Source organism: Diachasmimorpha longicaudata, chromosome 18 (assembly GCF_034640455.1).
Source record: "Diachasmimorpha longicaudata isolate KC_UGA_2023 chromosome 18, iyDiaLong2, whole genome shotgun sequence".
In the NCBI taxonomy this organism is placed as follows: domain Eukaryota; kingdom Metazoa; phylum Arthropoda; class Insecta; order Hymenoptera; family Braconidae; genus Diachasmimorpha; species Diachasmimorpha longicaudata.
This window is the reverse complement of record NC_087242.1, coordinates 3,412,659-3,432,758: the sequence shown is the minus strand read 5'-3', so window position 1 is coordinate 3,432,758 and position 20,100 is coordinate 3,412,659. Positions and strand designations below refer to the sequence as shown.

General features: G+C 38.7%; 3 protein-coding genes across 5 annotated transcripts in view; all 3 read right to left on the bottom strand.

Annotated features, from left to right (window-relative positions):
- Positions 1-17,358, bottom strand: part of LOC135171074 (solute carrier organic anion transporter family member 74D) — a 39,564-nt gene extending 22,206 nt beyond the window's left edge. Inside the window, exon 1 of one of the 3 annotated variants that reach the window (XM_064137377.1) lies at positions 17,337-17,358. The gene's annotated coding sequence lies outside the window, so the exon portion shown is untranslated. Of the gene's footprint in view, positions 1-1,575; positions 1,826-2,209; positions 2,693-17,336 lie in introns of those variants that run through there. The other 2 variants (XM_064137376.1, XM_064137375.1) reach the window with 2 other exon arrangements.
- LOC135171107 (uncharacterized) lies at positions 8,941-10,054 on the bottom strand. The gene is made up of 2 exons (XM_064137444.1): positions 9,757-10,054; positions 8,941-9,660 (listed from the first exon to the last, which is right to left on the bottom strand). Exons 1-2 carry the CDS (start codon positions 10,026-10,028, stop codon positions 9,528-9,530), a joined length of 405 nt encoding a protein of 134 aa, XP_063993514.1. The 5' UTR covers positions 10,029-10,054; the 3' UTR covers positions 8,941-9,527.
- A 755-nt stretch (positions 17,359-18,113) lies between the features above and the next one.
- LOC135171105 (prostaglandin E synthase-like) lies at positions 18,114-19,759 on the bottom strand. The gene is made up of 2 exons (XM_064137442.1): positions 19,606-19,759; positions 18,114-19,285 (listed from the first exon to the last, which is right to left on the bottom strand). Exons 1-2 carry the CDS (start codon positions 19,732-19,734, stop codon positions 18,917-18,919), a joined length of 498 nt encoding a protein of 165 aa, XP_063993512.1. The 5' UTR covers positions 19,735-19,759; the 3' UTR covers positions 18,114-18,916.
- Positions 19,760-20,100: the final 341 nt, after the last annotated feature.

Sequence of the window (20,100 nt, the reverse complement as noted above, 5' to 3'; positions counted from 1 at the left end):
GGAAAGGAGTATGCGTATTAACAATAAAGAAAAATATTGCGGTATTCCACACGATAATTAATCAATCGGCTATTTCGATTTTTTTCCAATGATAATAATGGACAATTTTTTATCGCAATTATTTACAACTGCAAGCCAGTTGGGGACATTATCAATGAATCAGAATTTTTGAAAGTCTCAAGCAAATTTCACCTTAAAAAAAAAACAGGTCAACAGTTCAAATGTATTTAATACTGTTATTTAAGGTCCATTGACACTTGTCACCAAAAATTCATTCAACCGACCGAACATTTTTTTCAAATTAAGATTTTATGAAAAAACTGGGGGAAAAATATGGGATAATTGGATTTGTGTGAAAAATTTTTGTCTCCTGAACGTTCCCTCGCTAAGAAATCAATTTTTCAATCAATCAAACAGCGATTTAACTGATATTTGTCGTCCGGTAATTTCCTTCAACCGACCAAATATTCATAGGACATTCCAATTCCCAGCGTTAACACGAGAAATTTACAGATTATTATTATTATTATTAAATCCCACATAACGGTAAATCCTTTTCTCACTAATATCGTCGCATCGCCCACTTTTTTTCTCTCTTAAATGAGAGAAGGATCCGCTAAATAAAGTATGGGATAGGTATTGGAGTAAGAAAAGTAATCGTGTGAAAGATGGCATAAAAAAATTTCCCCCTCGGAGTAACGGACAAACCCACCCACCCAAATTCGGTATCTCCGATGGAATATCGACGATCAGAGTCACGCCTCCACGTTACTTGATTCTCCATTTTTTTTTTTCCTCCTTTCTACGTACTTTCTTTTCTCATCGAATGAGAGAGGACATTACGAATTCGATGGGTGTACTTGGGAGGGCCGGTTCGATCAGTTGAAAATTCCCAACGAAAAAATCCAACGACTTCTCGAAGAATAAAAAAAAAAGAATTTGAAAAGTTCAATCCAACAAGATTTATCAGCTCACGATATTTCAAGGGAATATTTTTCATTTGAATACATCGAATTCAATGAGAATTCATAAAGCGTAGGAGTGAAATTCTGTGGGAAATTGAATTGCTGAATTTTTATGGAACGTCGAGGAAAAAAAAAGCCTTCAGTTTACGACTGAATTTCTCCTGTTCAAATCACATCATAAAAATTTCTTCCTTTTCATTCCTCATTATTCATCGCAAACAACTGCCAGACACGCGACAAGATGAATTCCCAGGTTGAAAAATAAAATGTTACATCAATTAACTTTCACCTACCGATTCGTCACTACCAGAACTAAAATCAATTGCTCCGGAATAAAATATTCAATTATAAATTGCACCCAATCCCAATCGAAAGTCAATCCCCCAATTCTCCTCCTCCAATACCTCGAAATTACTAAATCCCATTTATCGCACACTCCACGTGCCACGAGGATTAGTTTACCCCAAAAATTATCCTCCAAAGTCTAATTATCCCCTAAAAAATCATTATTATCATATCGTCCCACTAGTTCGCCCCCTAGACATCTCATTTTTATCAAAAATCATTTCCCACTATTTAGAAAGTAAAATACTGAAAAATAAGACGTTACCTGTCACTCAATGTCCCAATGCGATGTGGTCCATGCAGTCGGGATCTTTAACACCGGTTTTACAAATATAAATTCAACAAAACTCGCTCAACAAGAACTATGCGTATCGAAAATAGAATATAGTTGAGAATTGCCCCTGGGGGGTTAACACCAGTTTAGTTTGTGAAAACTACGTGTACGAACTTAACGCTGGAGTGAGAGAGTCTGTGTTTAGGACCAGGGGGGGGAGGAGAGAGAGAGAGAGAGAGAGAGAGAGAGAGAGAGAGAGAGAGAGAGAGAGAGAGAGAGAGTGTGTGTGTGTGTGTCGGGGGAGAGGAGGGGGGTGATTTAGGCTGGAGGAAGAGAGGAGAGGGAGACCGGTGGAACCGTGCTTCCTTGCGTCCTCTTCTCGTATCGCTCAGCACGCCCGGTTCTCCTCGTCCGGATCACAATCATGTATGTCTCTCACCCCCTTAGGATGCACCCAATGCAGACAACTTTCGTCAACACACACCACAGAGACGAGAGAGCCCACCAGATTATTTCCTATCTCACTTTTACTTGTTTTCCGCCTTTTTTTTTTTTTTCTCTCTCCTCCAAACTCTTTTTCACTCGCTTTCGGAGGTTAAAACAAAACAAAAGATACGGACTCGACCTTTTTATCCTCCCCAACGGACTCCAGATAACAGGATTCAAGCACTCCGATTTACTGGTGATTTTTACTCTCGTTCGCGCGCATTTTCATCGCCTTTTATCAATTGACACGACAAACAACACGAAATAAACGTAAACATGACAATTTTTATTTATTAGTCTGCACGCATTGTTGGCAATTCACTCGCAACTGTTGGAGATAATTAGTATCAACTCACTCGCGTACGAAATTTTCCGTTTTTTTTTTTTTATGATTTTTTGGAAATGTTAAACGTTAAAACGTGGCGAGTCGCCGGTCGAACGGTGAACAGATTGTACCGACGCCAACGATCCTCGCGGCTTCGCGTTCCGCGTGCGACTGAGACGAGAATGTATCCAGCAGTGGACGACTTGTGGAGAAGGTTTTTCCCTTCGTTGTGTGCGCGCGCGGCTCGCGTCAAACGAAAATGAAACGCGAGCCTCGTAGAAGTTAGCCGCACACTGAGCTCAGGCAACACACGGGAGAGTTACTAAATTTTATATTTTTCGCGTTGTGGGGGTAATAAGGGTGGAGGGGGAGGGGGGAGGGGTGGCAGGGAGGGTTGCGGGGGTTAATTGTTATTGGGGAAATGGAAGTCATTTGGGGAATTTTTTTTTTTGTGCCCAGAGAGAAATATTCGATAGTAATTCTGGGGCAAAGTGGAGTCGTAGGAAGTTTTTATTTAAAAAAAAATATGTCGCAATTTGTTCGACCGATGTAAACAATTTTAATGATTAAATAATGACGTATTTCTAATTGACTAGACCAAATTCATTGGATATGGAGTGAATGGCCTGAACATATATTTTTTGTTGGAGAAAGAAAAATCACCTGTCGTTTATTTGCAATTTGGAATTTATTGGAGGTCGTAAAAATAGGGTGGAATTTTTTTAATTATTTTGGGTGGAATTTAGATTTTGTAATAATGACCCGATTTAGTTTATAATTTTAAGCGTGAAAAATTGTTGGAGGTGTAGAGTGTGGGGTGACTCAACTGTAGACGATCTTAGATATCCTTAACCTTGAAAGGGAATAACACTTGTTTTGGTTGATCAAAGTATAATCAACAACGATCGGTGTTTTAATGACAGTTGGAATTTTCAAGCTCATTGTGAAATTTAAGCATTACATTTAATGGCATTTTACATGTCCACGGGGGACGTTTCTTCTTATCATCACAACAGAAATTCAGTATCTCTTAATGGAATGTTAAACACTACATTAAGATGTGCATTCTTCATCTTTCGGTTGCGATAGAGAATGTAAAAGCAACGAAGGGAGCATGTAATAAAAATGTGATAAAAAAGACCGAGAAAATTTTGGTTCAAAATTAATTATCAAGAAAATCACAAATTTATCCGACAGCTTTCATGTGAGTTTCTGCCACCGAAAGCTTTTTTCGAATAGATAAATATTTTTTTGGAATGAGCAAAACTAAAGTCAATCGGTAGACATTTTTTTTAACGTTTTTTGAATGATTATGTTGTGCTGGTCATTTTGCTACCTCGAGTAGTCTCATCTCCAGATTTTTTGATACTAGAAAACCGGTTTCCGCTCGCCCGTAGCTCCTTTCGAAAATTCAATCCCTTTTCTAATCCTTTTTTTCCCGAAAAATTTTATCCCATCCGCAACCGACGACAGTCACACACTGATACACAACAACGTGTTTGTTCTCCTCTTCCAAAAGATAAAAGGACCGGTTTCATATTGCATCTTTGAAAAGAGAGGAAAAAAATAATACGTGAAAAAAACAGCTGCGGCTCTTGAAGACGTTCATTTGACCGATACAATATACTTCCACAAATATAAAAAAAAAATTATACGTTCCATTCGTCCAATTCTCTTTGCATTTACTTTCGCGAATAATTTTCTAAAATAAGAGAACATGTAAATGTAAGAAGCCTCGGGTATTTTCTGGTACATTTTGAATGCACCGTGTTATTACAGTGCAATTGACTTTATGGTCAATTTTTAATGAAAAAAAAATCAAAATTATATGTTAGCAATTTTTTTTTTTTCAGCTTCTTATGTTTTGATCATTATGATGAGAACAAAATGCTTTCAATTTTTCACATGGAATATAATACTCGGGGAATTCAATTGCGATACTTTTGTTAGATGAGCTGCAAAAATGATCGAAATATTTTAATTGTGAGAAAATATTTTTTTTATTAAATTCGCAATTTATTTTTATTTAGCGTTAAATGGAGCCATATAATTATGCACTTTGTTGGCGGGAAAATATATTATTTAAAGTGGACAAAATAGAGAATTTAAGTCCATGGTATGAACTGGGTTGAAAAACAAATTTTCCGAATTAAAAAAAATTCTGATAATTTACGAAATATTGTTTGATAAGAAAAATTATTTCTGACTGAAGTTGAACGTGTTTCGTCGTTTCAAAAGTAAATCCGAGAAAATTATTCTCACGTGCCAACCGGAAAAGTCGGAGGGTTACGACTGAGTGAATACGCTTGAAGAGCAACTGGCACGTGTCACGAACATTCGTCGAATTTGCCCGGCATCGATTACTCGCACTACACTCGAAACATTTCACACGTCCCGGGAAAAGAAAAATTATCCACGAGGAGAGGGAATAGTACGACTGGAAAAAAAAAAATCTACTCGAAGTGGAGAAAAAAAAAAAATTCCAACTCGGGTGTTTGCGGTTGATTTAGCATTCAGAGACGGGAGTTTTAGTCGTCCTCAGACATATAGGAATTGATTTACCGTTATGCGAACATCGTAAGAATGACCATTATTTGCCGAACGGAGCGAAGATACAGAAAGCTCTGAAAATCCATGAATGAAAAAAAAAATGAAGATGGATAAAATAAATGGCTCGATTTTTGGTGCCATCTCCAAATCGCCTCCAACGAAAAATCAAAGTAATGATAATATTGCATTAAAAAAATGCTGTGAAAAAAATTCTATTCCACATCTTACCATTAGCTTAATGAGATTCTCGCGTGGAAAAAAAATTATCTTACGAAGATCTTCAAAAAAAATTTATCTTACGAAGATCTTCACAAAAAATCATCTTCCAAAGATCTTCAAAACAAAAAAAATTGTCTTCCAAATATCTTCCCAGATATCTCTAAAATATTTCGTCTTCAAAAGAACTTTTTGGCTCACCAAAACCATCATCACAATCTTGCAAACATTTTTGAAAGATCCTCCAAAGACACTTTTGTTCTTAACGTCTTAAAAAAAAAATAATAATCGTGGTCTGGTGCCCTATAAATTTTGACAGTTTTATGGTACACCGTAAACGATTAAACATGTGAATGCACCCTTACAAATGCGTCTAGACTGTTACAAACAAATCAACGTGCCTCTCTATTCCCGCACGCAATATCGTCTCATTAAACGAATCTATGCGACTCTAACGACAAACAGATTAATTAGATTGATCTACGCAATGTCTCGGCCGGTGGTCTCCCTTAGGATACCCAGAACTCGAGTATACGGCGTCCACAGCCGAGTATTTTTCCCATATTTATCATAAAATAAATGATTCTCGGATTGAAAAAAGGCCCAAGTCATTCAGATCAAAACTGCCACATTAAACTGATTCGTCCGTTTCCAGACAAAAGAGCCTTGAACTTATTTTTTATCGGCTGACTGTATCATAATTTTTTATTAAGGTCGATTGAGAATTGGAAGAGGGTGTTATAATGATCTTGATACATTGATGATATTTGTGTGGCTGTTCTCGCGTCATTTTCAACTGGATGAATGCAATAAACAGCGAAGAGGTCAGTTGAGGGGATATATATTACTGGTGAAGGAAGAGGGGTGAGAGATGCGGAGGGATACAACTGGGGTACAATGTGGGCCAGACGATAATAATTGTTCAGCGTTTCCTGGTATGTTATACTGCTTTTAATTGATACAGAGGGGACCGGCTAGTTTCATCGCTCCACGTCTTGTCACGTTTGTATTTTCACTTGGATTCTCGACGATGGAACTGAGAATTTTTTTTATTTATAAAATATTGCGTTGAATAAATATATTCGACTTTCTCGCGTGCACTGGCAAAGGGAAAAATCACTCGGCACAGGAAGAGAATTTTTTTTTTTTATTATGTGCCGGTTCCGGAATCTGATGGACGAAATTACGGAACCGTTCCGCATTTTTCCGCTGAACGTTCGGAAATTTTTCCGGGAAATTCGGTGACAAAAGACGTAATTATTCCGATATTTTTAGTGAATACTTTTTTAAAGAATTTTCCTCTCCGGGGAGATATTTATAACTTTTTTCGAATTTTATGGAAAACGGTCAATTTCGTTTGGTAATTTTTGTCTGCAGCCACTGGATGATTTTTCCGGATTTTCCGGAGGATTTTTCTTGAGCTCTTCTCGCTGCGCGACGGGAACAGAGAAAATACTAAAATATATTTCGGATATATATGTGCAGATATATGGATATATATCCGAGACATATATAGATGAAAAAAATGTCAAGGTTTTATTGTTGAATTATAAAATTAATTCAATCTCTCGGTCTGTTTAATCTTCGCATCCGATGCAAGCGAATAAAATGACAAGAAATCCGAATGAATGAGTTAAGAGAACGAGAACACAACTTCCCCTCGCGATAAAATTATGGATCTTCCTTGTGGGATGTTTGTTCCGGTGTCGTGTGAGATAGCAAACATCCTGTTATTTTTTTTCGTTCCTGAAGAACACAAAAAAGTCCAGTGAACGCGTCGCAAATTAGAAGGTCAGTCCTCGAAGTCTATTAATTTTATGGTACACTCGAAAAAATGTGGAGTGTAAAAATTCCACGATTTTCGACCCGCTGGTGCACTTTTTGATGGAACCGCCATTAAATTTTCAAATCGATGTCAAAACGACCCCCGAACGAACGCATTTTCCCCTGAGTTACGGCCAAAAGGACCACGAAAGCTTCCCCTGACTCCCCACATTTTATCATATTTTTGTCATTTTTTTTTTGTCGACAGAAAAATTTATTCACCAGTCAGCAGTGAAAATTGAAGGGCTCCCTGTGACGAATGTCCTTGACGTGAGCTGTTGGTGATGCTCCTGCGCAGGTTATCCGCAGTTTCCCTGAGGGGAGAGCGCACCAGCAGCTGGAGAAAATTGAGTTCTGGAGATCGGGTGCCCAACAAAGGGCTCCCGACGAAATTCCAGGAAGGGAAAATACCGAGGGCAAAGGGAAAACCCATGGATCCCATGGAAATTCACAGGGGACGTACAATAGGGTGAGTACAATGAAGGGAGAAGACTTCTCACTCCTGACAGCTTTTCCGATGAAGCAAAAAAAAATTATCTCAAGTGATATATTCATTTAATTATAAATTATTTTAATAAATTAAATTAATTATAAATCAAATTAGTTATAAATTAGGGTATGAGGTGAGTGAAATTTTTCATGAAGTCGCTGGTCTAAAAAAATATCTGTCCCCATATTAAATCTATTACTGAATATTGTTTGTTCGATCGCTGATATTTGACGATTACCATTCGTTCAAATACCACAAACGTCTCGCCCTATTTTCACGGTTCAAGGTCTCCCCAATTTTTTTGGGTACATTGAAAATAAATTGGTCTATGTGTTTATGTAAATTTGGTTATCAACATGTTCGGTCGATATTATCTCCCGAGTTAATGAAGCAATTGGATTAGGATTATGCAATCGGGGAGATTTCCTTCCACATGAGGGGTTCCATGAAATCGTTCCAAATTTAATTTCAATTTATCGGAGGTTTTAGGAAAACTTTAATTTGGTTTCAATTGTCAATCGCAATTTCGTGTTTCTGAAGATCCGTTTCAGGGAAATCGAGAAGTTTCAATTGTAAATATGAGAAAATAGATTTCGAATCTCCTTCAGAGGTGATAAACATAAACAAACCTTCAAGTGGGTCTCGGTGGTCAATAGTAATTAAGTATTTCTGAAATTTAATTTTAAATAAGTACGTGGAGGGGGAAATTGTTTATAAATTATGTGAATGTTTCGTAATCTTGTAATCAGTGGAAATAATATTCGGTAAAAATTAGGGAACAGTTGAGCCCTTTTTCAGGTAATTTTCAGGAAAAAGTGCGGAACGTTCTGGAATAAATTGGAATGGTCACTGAACAAGTGCGTAAATGTTCCCTAAATGTTCCGTAAATGTTCGGTCCTGTTCTGATTTACTGAATATTGTTTTGATCGGCGGATTACGGAACGGCCACGTAATTTTTCAAGTATTTTTCTCTCCGCGCGGAGTCACAATTCAGGTCGAGGCGATTATACATCACATTGCTATTCTCAGTATCGATCACCGTATCATTGGAAATTGAGCCACTGTGTCCTAGTTACCATCTCCATAAAAACATCTCTCGTACTGTCAATATCCCGAAAATTCAGATAGGACCGACGCTCGACTTATCGTGCGGAACTATCTCGCGTCAGTTGGGGAACAACAACAAAACATCGCAGTGAGGTGATTACGAATTCGATCTGTTCGATTTGCAAGGCCTTTATTTAATGAATTCCAGGTCTTTTTTCGATTCAATTTTTTGTATTTTTCTGTTTATGAATTTCCAGACACTCGTCCAGGTTTAACTGAATTATTGATGACGGTATATCAGTCTGCTCTGCATCCGGATGACTACTCTTGACGAATATTCAATTTTTATTTTTGTTCTCGTCTCCTCGAGCTTTGCCATCGACATGTACGACATTGAATGGCCCTCGCCTGCATTTCACGTCATCCAAAAGCCCTTTGGGGCCACGAAAAGAGCTTTCAGGTAATTTTTTAAAAAATTTTGCATTAATTTCCCAAAGATGGTCCACGCGGAGAGAAAAATCGAGTGTCTCTTCCCTAATCAGTTAATTAAAACATTATTCAGAACATGAAAAAAAATTTTTAATGAAAATTGTACCTCCAGGGGGTGAGACGAGGGGCGAGGGGTAGTTTTATCCCAGAAATTAGCCCCTGAAGTCTGATTTCGACCTAAAAAGTGATTATTTCTTTCCAGGTTTCGTCCTCTAAAGGTTTAATTTTCATCTATAATTTCATTTGCTGTAAAAATTCCTTAATTTTTCCTGAACGTTCTAAACTTTTCCAGAAAATTCACTGACAAAGGGCTTAACCCTTCCCTAATTTTTACCGAATATTATTTTAACTGATACATTTCTTTGTGGGCACGTTATTTGTAAACAATTTTTCACTCCGGGTGTGTCCCGAACGTCGGGGAGACGAGTGTGTCTGGTGGTTCCTGAGGGAATTCCAGGGAAGACGGTCGATCCTTCTGAGTGTAACTTCACTCTCCGCCTCGTACCCACAACACTGTTACTCAAATGGTGTTCGACCTTGTCCCATGACGTCATCATGTCTAGACAGTGAGAGAGAAGTGTTTGAGGGTATTCGGTAACCCAGCGGTCTCTCAATTTTCCACCTCGGGAAATCCTTCGCGTCGGGTGCGCTGCGAATGGGACGAAAAAAAATCAGTGAACGAAGTTTTTGGGGGTTTCGTGGAAAAAGTTGACATTAAAGTGAGACCAAACCGATGTGTACGGACCCAGACAATGCAAAGTGGCGAGAGTGAAGTACGAAATGACAGTGATATCTCAAATTAGAGCACAATCGATTTAAACGAGCCAAATCACGGTCGTCGAGAGGGCCAAGGGCGGATCTCTTAACACGAGCTGTCTCCAGAGTTTGATCCCACCTGCTTGGCCCCCGGGACGCATTGACCCGGGTCAAAGTGACAATGTCGTACGGCCAGGGCCTCAATTGAACCCCACAAATCCCATCCTCCAGCGGTTTTTTTTTTTTTTTTTTTTTTTTCATCGGTCGCAAATGCGATCGAGGGAACGGAAAATTTCGGGGAAAAAATTTTCATCCGCCGAAAATCTCTCGAAAATTGTTGGATTTTAGTCGGCGGGGGGGGGGGGGGGGGAATGGAGGAACACTTTGAGGATTTTAAACACTGAGAATTATTATTAACAAGTTGATTGTGACTGTGGACAGTCAATAAGTCGCGGCTTCTCGGAAGTCAGGATTTTAGACGATTTGCACAGACCTGTGCGTCATTCTCTATGCAAATGGGCTCGGTGACACCGAAGTTGGACGACAATTTATGTTCTGACAGTGGTGCGATAGGTGAAAGAGGTCGTCCGATGGGGGAATGTGGAATTTGCTTCGAGGGATTTGATATCGCGGAGGAAAACCATTGGAATTTGGGAGGAAACTTGATAGTCATCTCCTTGGAAGTGATCTCGTTGGATTTTCGGGACTTTCCCGGCTGCAAAATTCATTTTTTAGTCTTTGGAATATGGAAAAATATTTATTTGTTTAAGTTAGAAGGCCCTCGTCCACGGAATAATGAAGGGGAAGTCCTCAGTTGAGATTATCTGCTATAGTTTTTTTTTTAATGCATCTGGTGACCGGAAAGGGCCAGGATGAGTGCGAGGGGAGGAATATCTGGCCCTTCGGGGTAAACCCTGGGCCTTACTAATTAGTTTGTCAGTCCAAACCGAACATTCACATTCTACCGTACCTCCAGAGTGATAGACTCACCTCCAATATTTTAATAACAACATTAAACTGTTGATTTTTCCTGCAAATTTTATTGTTCAGATAATTTTTTTTTTGCAATTTGATTGATGTCCACTTTCCCCAGGTTCTCCCACAATTTTTCCCGTTTTTTATTTACTCCTCAGATTTTTTTCAATCGATATAAAAAAATCTAGGGAATATCCAACGCGGGAGAAATTTCCACTCGATTTTTACCGAATACAAATTGTTTCAACGAAATTCTGTTCTCTCGGACCGACGGCCATCTTCATAGAGAAGAATTGATCAATTAAAATGAACAGCCCCGGAAGAATTGTGCGAACGTGAACTTGAGTGAAAGAATCATCACCCCGTCTTGTCCAACTGACTGCTAACCCAGACTTTAGTATTCCTCGGTTGTCGCCACGTACGAGACTTCCTCATTCCATTGCCCGTAGGCTATTGTAAAGTATTCTTTTCCTTCTCATCCCTATGTCACTTCATCATCTGCCAATCACAATCTCAGAATGCACTCACTATGATTTTCTGATTTATTGTATTGCGTTGAAAGCCGTGGTCGGAGGCAATTTGCAGTAAATTCTGGAGGATTTTTCAAGTCCCTTTGCAGTCCCTCGAAACCACGGAGAGAAATTTTAGGTGAAAATTTGATTTTCAGGGGATGAAGTGAGGGACGAGGGGTAGTTTTATCCCAAAAATTAGTCCCCTAAGTATAATTTACACCGAAAAAGTTGTTGATTGTCATTTCACCCCACGTTTCACTCCCCAGAGGTTTAATTTTCATACAAAATTCCTAATTCCTCCCACGGGGGGAGGGTAATTCTTCAAAAATTAAAGATTTGGGGATAATTACGGAACAGTAACGCACTTTTTCAGGGAACGTTCAGGAGAAAGTCCAGAAAGTTCAGGAAAAAAAATCGCACATCGAACGCAATTTTAGGTAAAAATTAGACGTCTGAGGGGTGAAACGAGGGAGAAAGGGTAGTTTCATCCCAAAAATTACCCCTCCAAGTATAATTTTCACCCAAAAAGTTGTCGATTGTCATCACATCTCACCTGTCGCCCTCTACAAGTCCAATTGTCACCCAAAATTTCTTCCCCCGTAACTGTTTCGTCATTTTTACCGAACGCTATTTTGACTCTCTTCGCGTACGCGGAGGGGGAAGCGGAAAAACTCCACGAAAATTTTGAACTACCAATGATGTTTCGGTGATTTTCCCGGATCTATCCACAATTTCTAATCATCAGGGATAATTAATAGGGAATTACCCAGCGCATTAGGAATTTTCGTGGCTGGAATTTAACGATAAAATACCGATGAGTCAAGATAATATTACTGAATCTTGTCCCCTGGTGTTCTAAATAAATTCAAGATCATTTATTTTTGATTAGGAAGTGGAGAATGAAAAACGTCAAGTCAGGAATAGATAACTGTCGCTCCATTTCGTGTGAATAGATTGACTCAATTAATAAAAAACGTCATAACATTAATTATCATTTGTCTAAACCTCTTCTAAATTCGCGTTCGAGTGATTCGAGGGATCCAACAACCTCAACCTCATGGCCTTGAGGACTGTTTAATATTGTGATTATATCTAGAGATTAATAATAAATTAATTTTTACGGTTTTTTCCTATTTTTTGAGATAAATACGAATATTTCCGAGCAATTACGACCTGGGATTTTTCAATTGACTAAAGTGATTGATGACGAGTTAATTATTCATTGAACCAGCGATCGTTGAATGTCGATGCTGCCAGACCTGACAAGGGCATGAACTACTGCCGTATTTTTCGTAGAAATTCCGGAAAATTTTCAAATTTTAAGGAATTTTTGTTAAAAATTTGGGCTTCAAAGGGCGAAACGTGGGACGAAATGACAATTAACTTCGTTTTAGATCAAGTTTTGGTCCAACAACTTGATTGCGAGGCCAATTTTTGGGGTGAAACTCACCCTCCTCCCTCGCTTCACCCCCTGGAGGTCTAATTTTTAAGTAAAAATTGTTTCTGTGTGATGGCGCCCTTTGGAAAATTATAACAATATTGTCACACCGCTTCATATTTGATTGCCGCTTATTTTGCTCATCCCATCGTTAATTACACAATGATATGAACAACGATGTTGCAATATACGGTACGTGCTCGTATATCACAAAGTTCTTAACTCGTCACGTGTGGGAAGATGACAATGCACCGGTGGCCTCGCGCCCGATATACCCAGTGCATGTCCACACTAGTGCGTAGATCCAGTGCTACCAGTAAATCTTACACCATCTCCAACACCGTGAAACTGCTCATCTTGCGGTGTGACGTGGAGATGTGATTTTACACGTCGCAATAATTTTTCGGGGAAACGAACGTGAAGTTTGCGCGGAAGGAAATTTTAGGGGAAAATTTGGGCTCTAGGGGGTTAATAAGGGAGGAGGGTTTGTTTTATTGCAAATGTTAGTCCCATTTTTTCAGGAAAACTTGACTCAAAATTTAGTTGACTGTCAAATAAAATTTTTATTCCAATTTTTTTTTTTCGTGTGCTGTTAATTTTACGAAACTGACGGGTAATTTTTGCATTTCACGAGACGTCAATTTTAACGATCTGAGGGGGTATTTTTCCCTCGTGATTTCCTGGACATTTTCGGGCTGTCTGAAGGGGGAAATGAAAAAGTAAATTTTTGTAGCCAAATTTTTTAATTCAATTCCCTCCACTGGAAGAAATTTTCGATGACAATTAGACCTTTGGAGGGGAAACGTGGAACGAAATGACAATCAATCACTTTTAGGTCGAAATTGGACTTCAGAGGCTAATTTTTGGGGTAATACTACCCTTCGTCCCTTGTTTCACCCCCTGGAGGTGTTATTTTTACCCAAAATTTACTTCTATTTTTATTTATTTATTTATAATCTGAGGGCGATTCGACGTATCAACTCATCGAATATTGCGACACGAAAGGACTTCGATTGTAGTTCCAACGATGAAAGGAAAATACTGAAATGAATTATGAATGAATACAAAAGACCTCTTAATCAAATGTCAACCACAAAAGGAGAATGAAAATAACAGTATTGATTTTCCCCTCATGACAAACAAATCAATTGCAATTCAACTAGCATAATGACACCAATACGCAATTGCTTCTGTCATTTCTCTTCCAGCCCTGACTAGTCGGATTTATCCTGTAACTGAAAAACAGGGAAAATTGAGTCGATGAACACGAGGCTCAGTGTAACTATCGTCTATTCGTACAATCTCAATCTAGCCACTGTTACTCATGCGTGAGCATAAATAATTTAACAGAGACTCGATGAGGAAAAATTACAAACAGCGATCACGCACGAAACTCACTTGGCAGAGTCAGTGTTTTTACTACATTAGAAGTACGGTGATGTAATCGGAATTTGTTTTTTTTTTTTTTAGAGCGTGACAACAGGGGGGTTGATGTTGACTGCGTGGGGGTGATACGGTTTTTGGAGTGTGAATGGTTGGAAAAATCGATGGGGTGGAGGAACGTTTCACACTGAGGGAAAAATTTTGGATAAATTAGGCGCTTGTTCCGTCGTCTGCTGGTCAAAATTATTCGGTAAAAATTAGGGAACAGTTATGCATTTTTTCAGGGAGCTTTCAGGACGAAGTTGAGAAGGTTCAGGACTAAATAGGGAACGTTCAGGAAAAAAAAGGGAACGTTCAAGAGGAAAAATGCGGAATTGTTCCCTGATTTTTACTGAATTTTGTTGTGACTGAAAAATTATGAAACGGACACGTAATTTTTAAATAATTTTTGTCTCTGTGTCTGTGTTCCTGAACATCCTGGGCTTATCCCTGACAGCTCACTGAAAAAGTGATCGCCAGATACTCCGAAATTTCGGTGGATTATTCTTTCTCTTAGGCCAACATTCACCAAAAATTAAAATTCAAACGCTGATTTCATTATGCCCTGAATAATTAATTACTCAAAACGTGTCCCAATTTTCTACGTCCTTGAATCTATCGGTACACACACCTCTCGTTATGCTTAATAATTAAATCATTAGTGAAAATTTAATGGAATCATCGTTACCCCATAACACAGTAATGAAAAATGAATTAGTTCCATTACTGATTATTATAAAAACAATTATAATTCAAATTTGTTCATTAATCATTAATGCGGTATTTAAACTGAATTTGGCTTGATTACTGACGCATTACCAATTCATTATTAATCAACTAAAATTTTATTAAAAATTTAATTTCTTCATTTCCATTCAGGACAAGTCTCACAACATTTTTCATGTAAAAAATCGTTAAAAAATTGTGACATATTTTAGCAATCACCTAATGACCGAAGTGTCTGATATCTCATTAATACCTCGGAGTATCGATTAATCGCACTGCGATAATCACCGCTGGAACAATAATTTTTCGGCGCTTTAACCTATTTTTATCGATTTAAAATCAATACCCTATTATTCAATAGTCAAAATACCCTATTATTTTACTAGTCAGCTAGTCCTCGACTCTAGGGTCACCCCAATTCGTTGGAGCATAAAATTTAAACTTCAACGGTCACTCGAAGCACTCGGCATTTTCCTCCTCCCCCCTTTGCCGCAAACATTTGATCCCGCAAAGGCAGAAGACGTCAGGGGTGATCAGGGGAGCCCTGGAATGGGTCACTGACTCTTATTCAGGTCAACTGCATCATCATCCCCATTTCCATACGACCCCATCTCCCTTTTTCAGCATACGCTCCACCCGAGTCACTCTTGAATACAATCCGCACTTCCCGATCTATTTTCACCGGTTAAAATGTTTTCGTTGCATTTGTCACAGTATATGTGTGTGAAAATTGTGCCTATGGAGACGTCTTCCCAGGATCATTTGTAACGTAGTGGCTATTTCCGTGTGGGATGAAGTGAGCATGCGTGAGGATATAGCCGGACGGTTTTGTGAGCGGTGAGGAGAGGGCTTTCCTGGATTTTATGGGTTGTGACGTGAGGCATTAGATCAATACATTAAGTGTGCTTTGATATCAGGGATTCGAGGACTCAGATCCTCCGGTTTCAATCGACAAAATACCATTTCCCTTGTTCCCTTAACAGAGGGAGTACAACCCTTCGGTGGAGTAAACGAGGATTTTAAATTTATGAAAATGTTATTTTATTTTTCGATTAGCAAATGTTCTGATGAGAATAAATTATGTTTCATTAGTGGAAAGTGTTAGGGGAGGGGGAGAAATTGTTGAAGAAAATTCTACCCCAGGAAAAATACATAAATTATCTCCTCCAAAAAACCCAATTTTATTGTGAATTTTTCATTGTCGATTTTTTTCATTCACTTTCATTAATTATTTTTCCTGAATTTCTCTGGAGGATTTATCTCCCTGGGAATAACTCAACGAAAATTATAGCATTTTTTATTATTCATCGACGCACTTCCTTTAGCCTCTCACAAACCGTAAAATCACCATTTTTCCAGCGACATTAAGAGTTATGTCACCTTAATTTCCAGGAATGAATTTGGCATGGTGAATGCCCGGTTTCTCGCTAATTCTGCATCACCGATTAGAAACTCAAGTCTCGCAGAAGAGCCGTTACATTTCACCAACGGAATTAGAACGACATTACCCGGGAGTCACATAGAATGAAATATATTCGATGCAAGTTAAGTATATTCGGTGTTTCGTAATATTTGACACGTGTAAAATCACATAATGGATACAAATTATTCGCCGAGATGATAATCTCCGGGGAGTTGATACACCCGCGGATGGAGTCCTGTGGGCGGTGTGGGGTGAGGTGGGGGGGGGGCTTGATGATTTTATAATATCGAGATAAGGCCCCGATGCCTCTGAGTTATGATACACTGACGATGATAAATAATTTTTTATCGTCCTCGTGGCGTTTTTCTTCGGTGAGTTACAATTTTTTTTTTTTCCTTCTCTCAAGTTTTTACGAAGATGTAACACTGCTGCGAATAATCATCACTTCACTCTCAATGACCGAGATCATTAATCTTCATCATTACCTCTATTTCTTTCCACTTTATTTCGACTCGTGACAATCGCTATTTAGGTTACATCGTTTTACTTATTCGAGTGACTAACTCGACTCTTCTCCCTCGCACTTTTCAGTTTTTTTCTTTTTTTTTTTTTTCGAGGAAAAATTTGTCATTGGGGATAAAACGTAATTTTGCCGATGATATTTATGATATTTCGACGGTTGTGATCCTCGTGACCCTTGTGCCTCGGTTGCTTTGTCTTATCCTCGATGAATAAAGCTGTTACGACAGAATCCATGAAACGCAGAATAAAGATTGAAAGGCAGAATCAAAGTTGCATTTGGGTTTATTGACATCAGTATTCCATGTTTATGCAGTACTTATTGGTATTCCAGGAGATAATTCAAAGCAGATATCCGCGAATGGTGTATGTCAAATTGACACCGATAAATAATTCATTGGTTAAACCAAGGCGTTAGAAAGTCGTATCACCAGTGTTTTATCATTATTTTTATTTCAATTTTCCACCGTAAAAATGATTTTGTATCTTAAATTTTAAGAAAATATTCAAGCGCTGAATCGAGCGCTTCATGAATATTACGATCGTAAACTTACCCCATTCGTTGAGTATTGCGTGAGCCACCAGCATCTGAAAGAATAGCAATAAATTTTTTTTTTGCATCTGAGTTGAGCCGGGAAAATTTAATTCACCGGCATTTTCATAATTCCAGGTATTTTCGATATTTAAATTAAAATAGAGAGCTGTAAACGAATGGGCGTTAGTACAAACGATAACGCAAACACATAATGAATTTTTAATTACACGTGGAAATCCCCCCTCGCCGCCTGTCTCTCTTCCAATATTATTTTTTTTCATATTAATATTTAAACGATTTTTTGATGCACGAGGACAAAATCAATGGAAATTACCGTACCGTTCGGTAATCGTCTGGTGTTTTGTTCGACAGAAAAATTAAAACGATCCGATCCGATTTTCCTCGAACGATGAAAACAAACCGCGATTACCAAACGGTACCGTAATTTACACCGATTTTTTTCTCTTCTCTTCGCACACAAAAATTTGACATTTTTTCGCGTCAATCCGATCGATAATTTCGGCGATAAAAAAAAAAGAAAACTCGAATTTCGATTAAAAATGTGTTGAACATCCCTAGGACCACCGGAACAAGTGAAACATATAATTCAGTAATTTTTTCCGTCAAAATTTTTAGGCCACGGGCGTTACGATGTTGATACAAAAACCGATAAAATAACCAGTCTCTCACACCCACCTCTTCCCTAATCGGTGAGCGAGCAGCTGGTCGTCCCGGCGACAAACACATTGGCCTTACGATTTTTCATCAGCAACCCCCCACCCCCCCCCCCCCCAGCCAAATGCGTCTGACCATTACACTCCATCGGTTCATTCACTTACGTTTGTGTATCATTACGCGCAGTCACACGCCAAAGGCCCATTGGGTCTTAACATATTTCCCGGTGCCTACTGACTAGCACATTATTTATCCACAAACTTATACAAAGCCATTGCCTCCACCACAATTTTATCATTTGCTTATTCGTACGGTTATTGTAGCGCATTGGGCGCTGTGCGCCGACGCGTCATACATTCAACCCCTTCGCCACCCTCGCACTGCTCCTGCGCTCCTCGTTCCCAAAATAATACCGATGAAAATTGTCAATGTTGACATGAGAACTAAAAACGTTATTTTTTCGATTGGATTTTTTTTATTTTTAAGAATTGGAAAATACAGATTTTTTTTTATTAATGATATGTTAAATTCAATCCAATCGAAGGTTTCATTACCTGACAGGAAATATTTTTTTAATTTAACTTTTCAGATCGTCGGGATGCGATATATTCAAATAACAATGTAAAAGTGATGAAATAATCAGAATCCAAAGGAATATACGATAGATCTGAACTGGCATGTGATCAAATCATGAGATTTCTGTTTGGAGCCCTCAGAATCAACGATTAAAGCGTTTAGTTTAATCACGTAATTCATTAAAAGTGAACAGATGCTTCGTATCGTCAAGGACTTATTCTGCTGGCACTATCGAAAAACGCTGTGTTTGAATCAATAATTAATCCGTTTGTTTTACTACATTTTTCTCATCATACCCCGAAAAGTATTTTATCACTCGTGACATGATATCACTTCCCTCGATTCGTATTATAACTCTCCTCTGTTGCTGTGAGCAAATGAATAAAATAAACAGGAGCTGACGCTGATATAACAGACAATTCCATAACAAATGCTGAGGAAGAGGGTGGACACTCCGGGTGTTTTGATTAATTTCATGAATGAAATGGTGTGGAATATTTTGCAGATTGAAAACAAACGTATGAACCAATCGACGAGGCGCCCATGGGGTGACGTCGTCAGCCAGATAGGTGTCATCAATAAAAACGGTAGGATGATTTTCAAGTCATTGAAGTGGGCGCTCCGGATACGATCGACACTCGAATGACCGCCTCCATCGGGGTGAAGAGTGACGTTGGGATTTTCGAGCCACCTTCGATCCTCTTCACTGTGTATTGTCTGAAATTTTGTTTATTTTTACTCCCAAACGGAAGCATTGGATCAAATAAAAAATGAAATCCGATGAACGATATTTTTGCGAACGGTTCATTTACCTCAGAAAAGTATTTATTTCTTCAACCCCTGATATGTTCAGCCCTGTCAGTCCTATTTGCAAACTAATGAGGTCCTTCTATCATTCCCACAACCGGGAAAATATAATTAAAAAATTAAATACTTCTCTCAAGTAAATGAATCTCCGCCAGAATATTTTTCTCTTAAATGAAGAGATTGAACTATCGCTCCCCTCTCGCAGGTGCGTCGATGTACTCAAATTTTACCTGCGTTTTTACTCGAGTCTGTCCGGTGAACCAAATCAACACCATCATTTCCAGTATAAGAATGCTCCCCCACCACGAATATAGTGATTGAAATTCCTCGGGAATAGTGTACGTCCCGTTGAGGGACATTTTACCTGACTGAGGAGCGAACTATGCTAGAGGTGGGATTGCTTCTAACTGCAGACGTTGCTACTCCGTCTGCTGAGGTATTCAAACTGGGACGCGGCTTATCGAAACCCATCTGAAAAAGGACTCTGGAGAAAAAAACCGGAATCTCCCCTCCCCCCCCCCTTGCCGTCCACGGAACTCTCGCCGTCACCCAATACCTCGAGATTTGTCATGTCTTGTCGCGTAGCTTTTCCTGGACGCGTCTTGAAAATAAAAAGAATTTGATGGTAGTTTTGTAAAACCGTCAGTAGACAGTGTCACTATTTGAGAGACGATTTTTCCTTTTTTTGTAGTGACTATAATACAAATTATTTGATTCTATTGTCC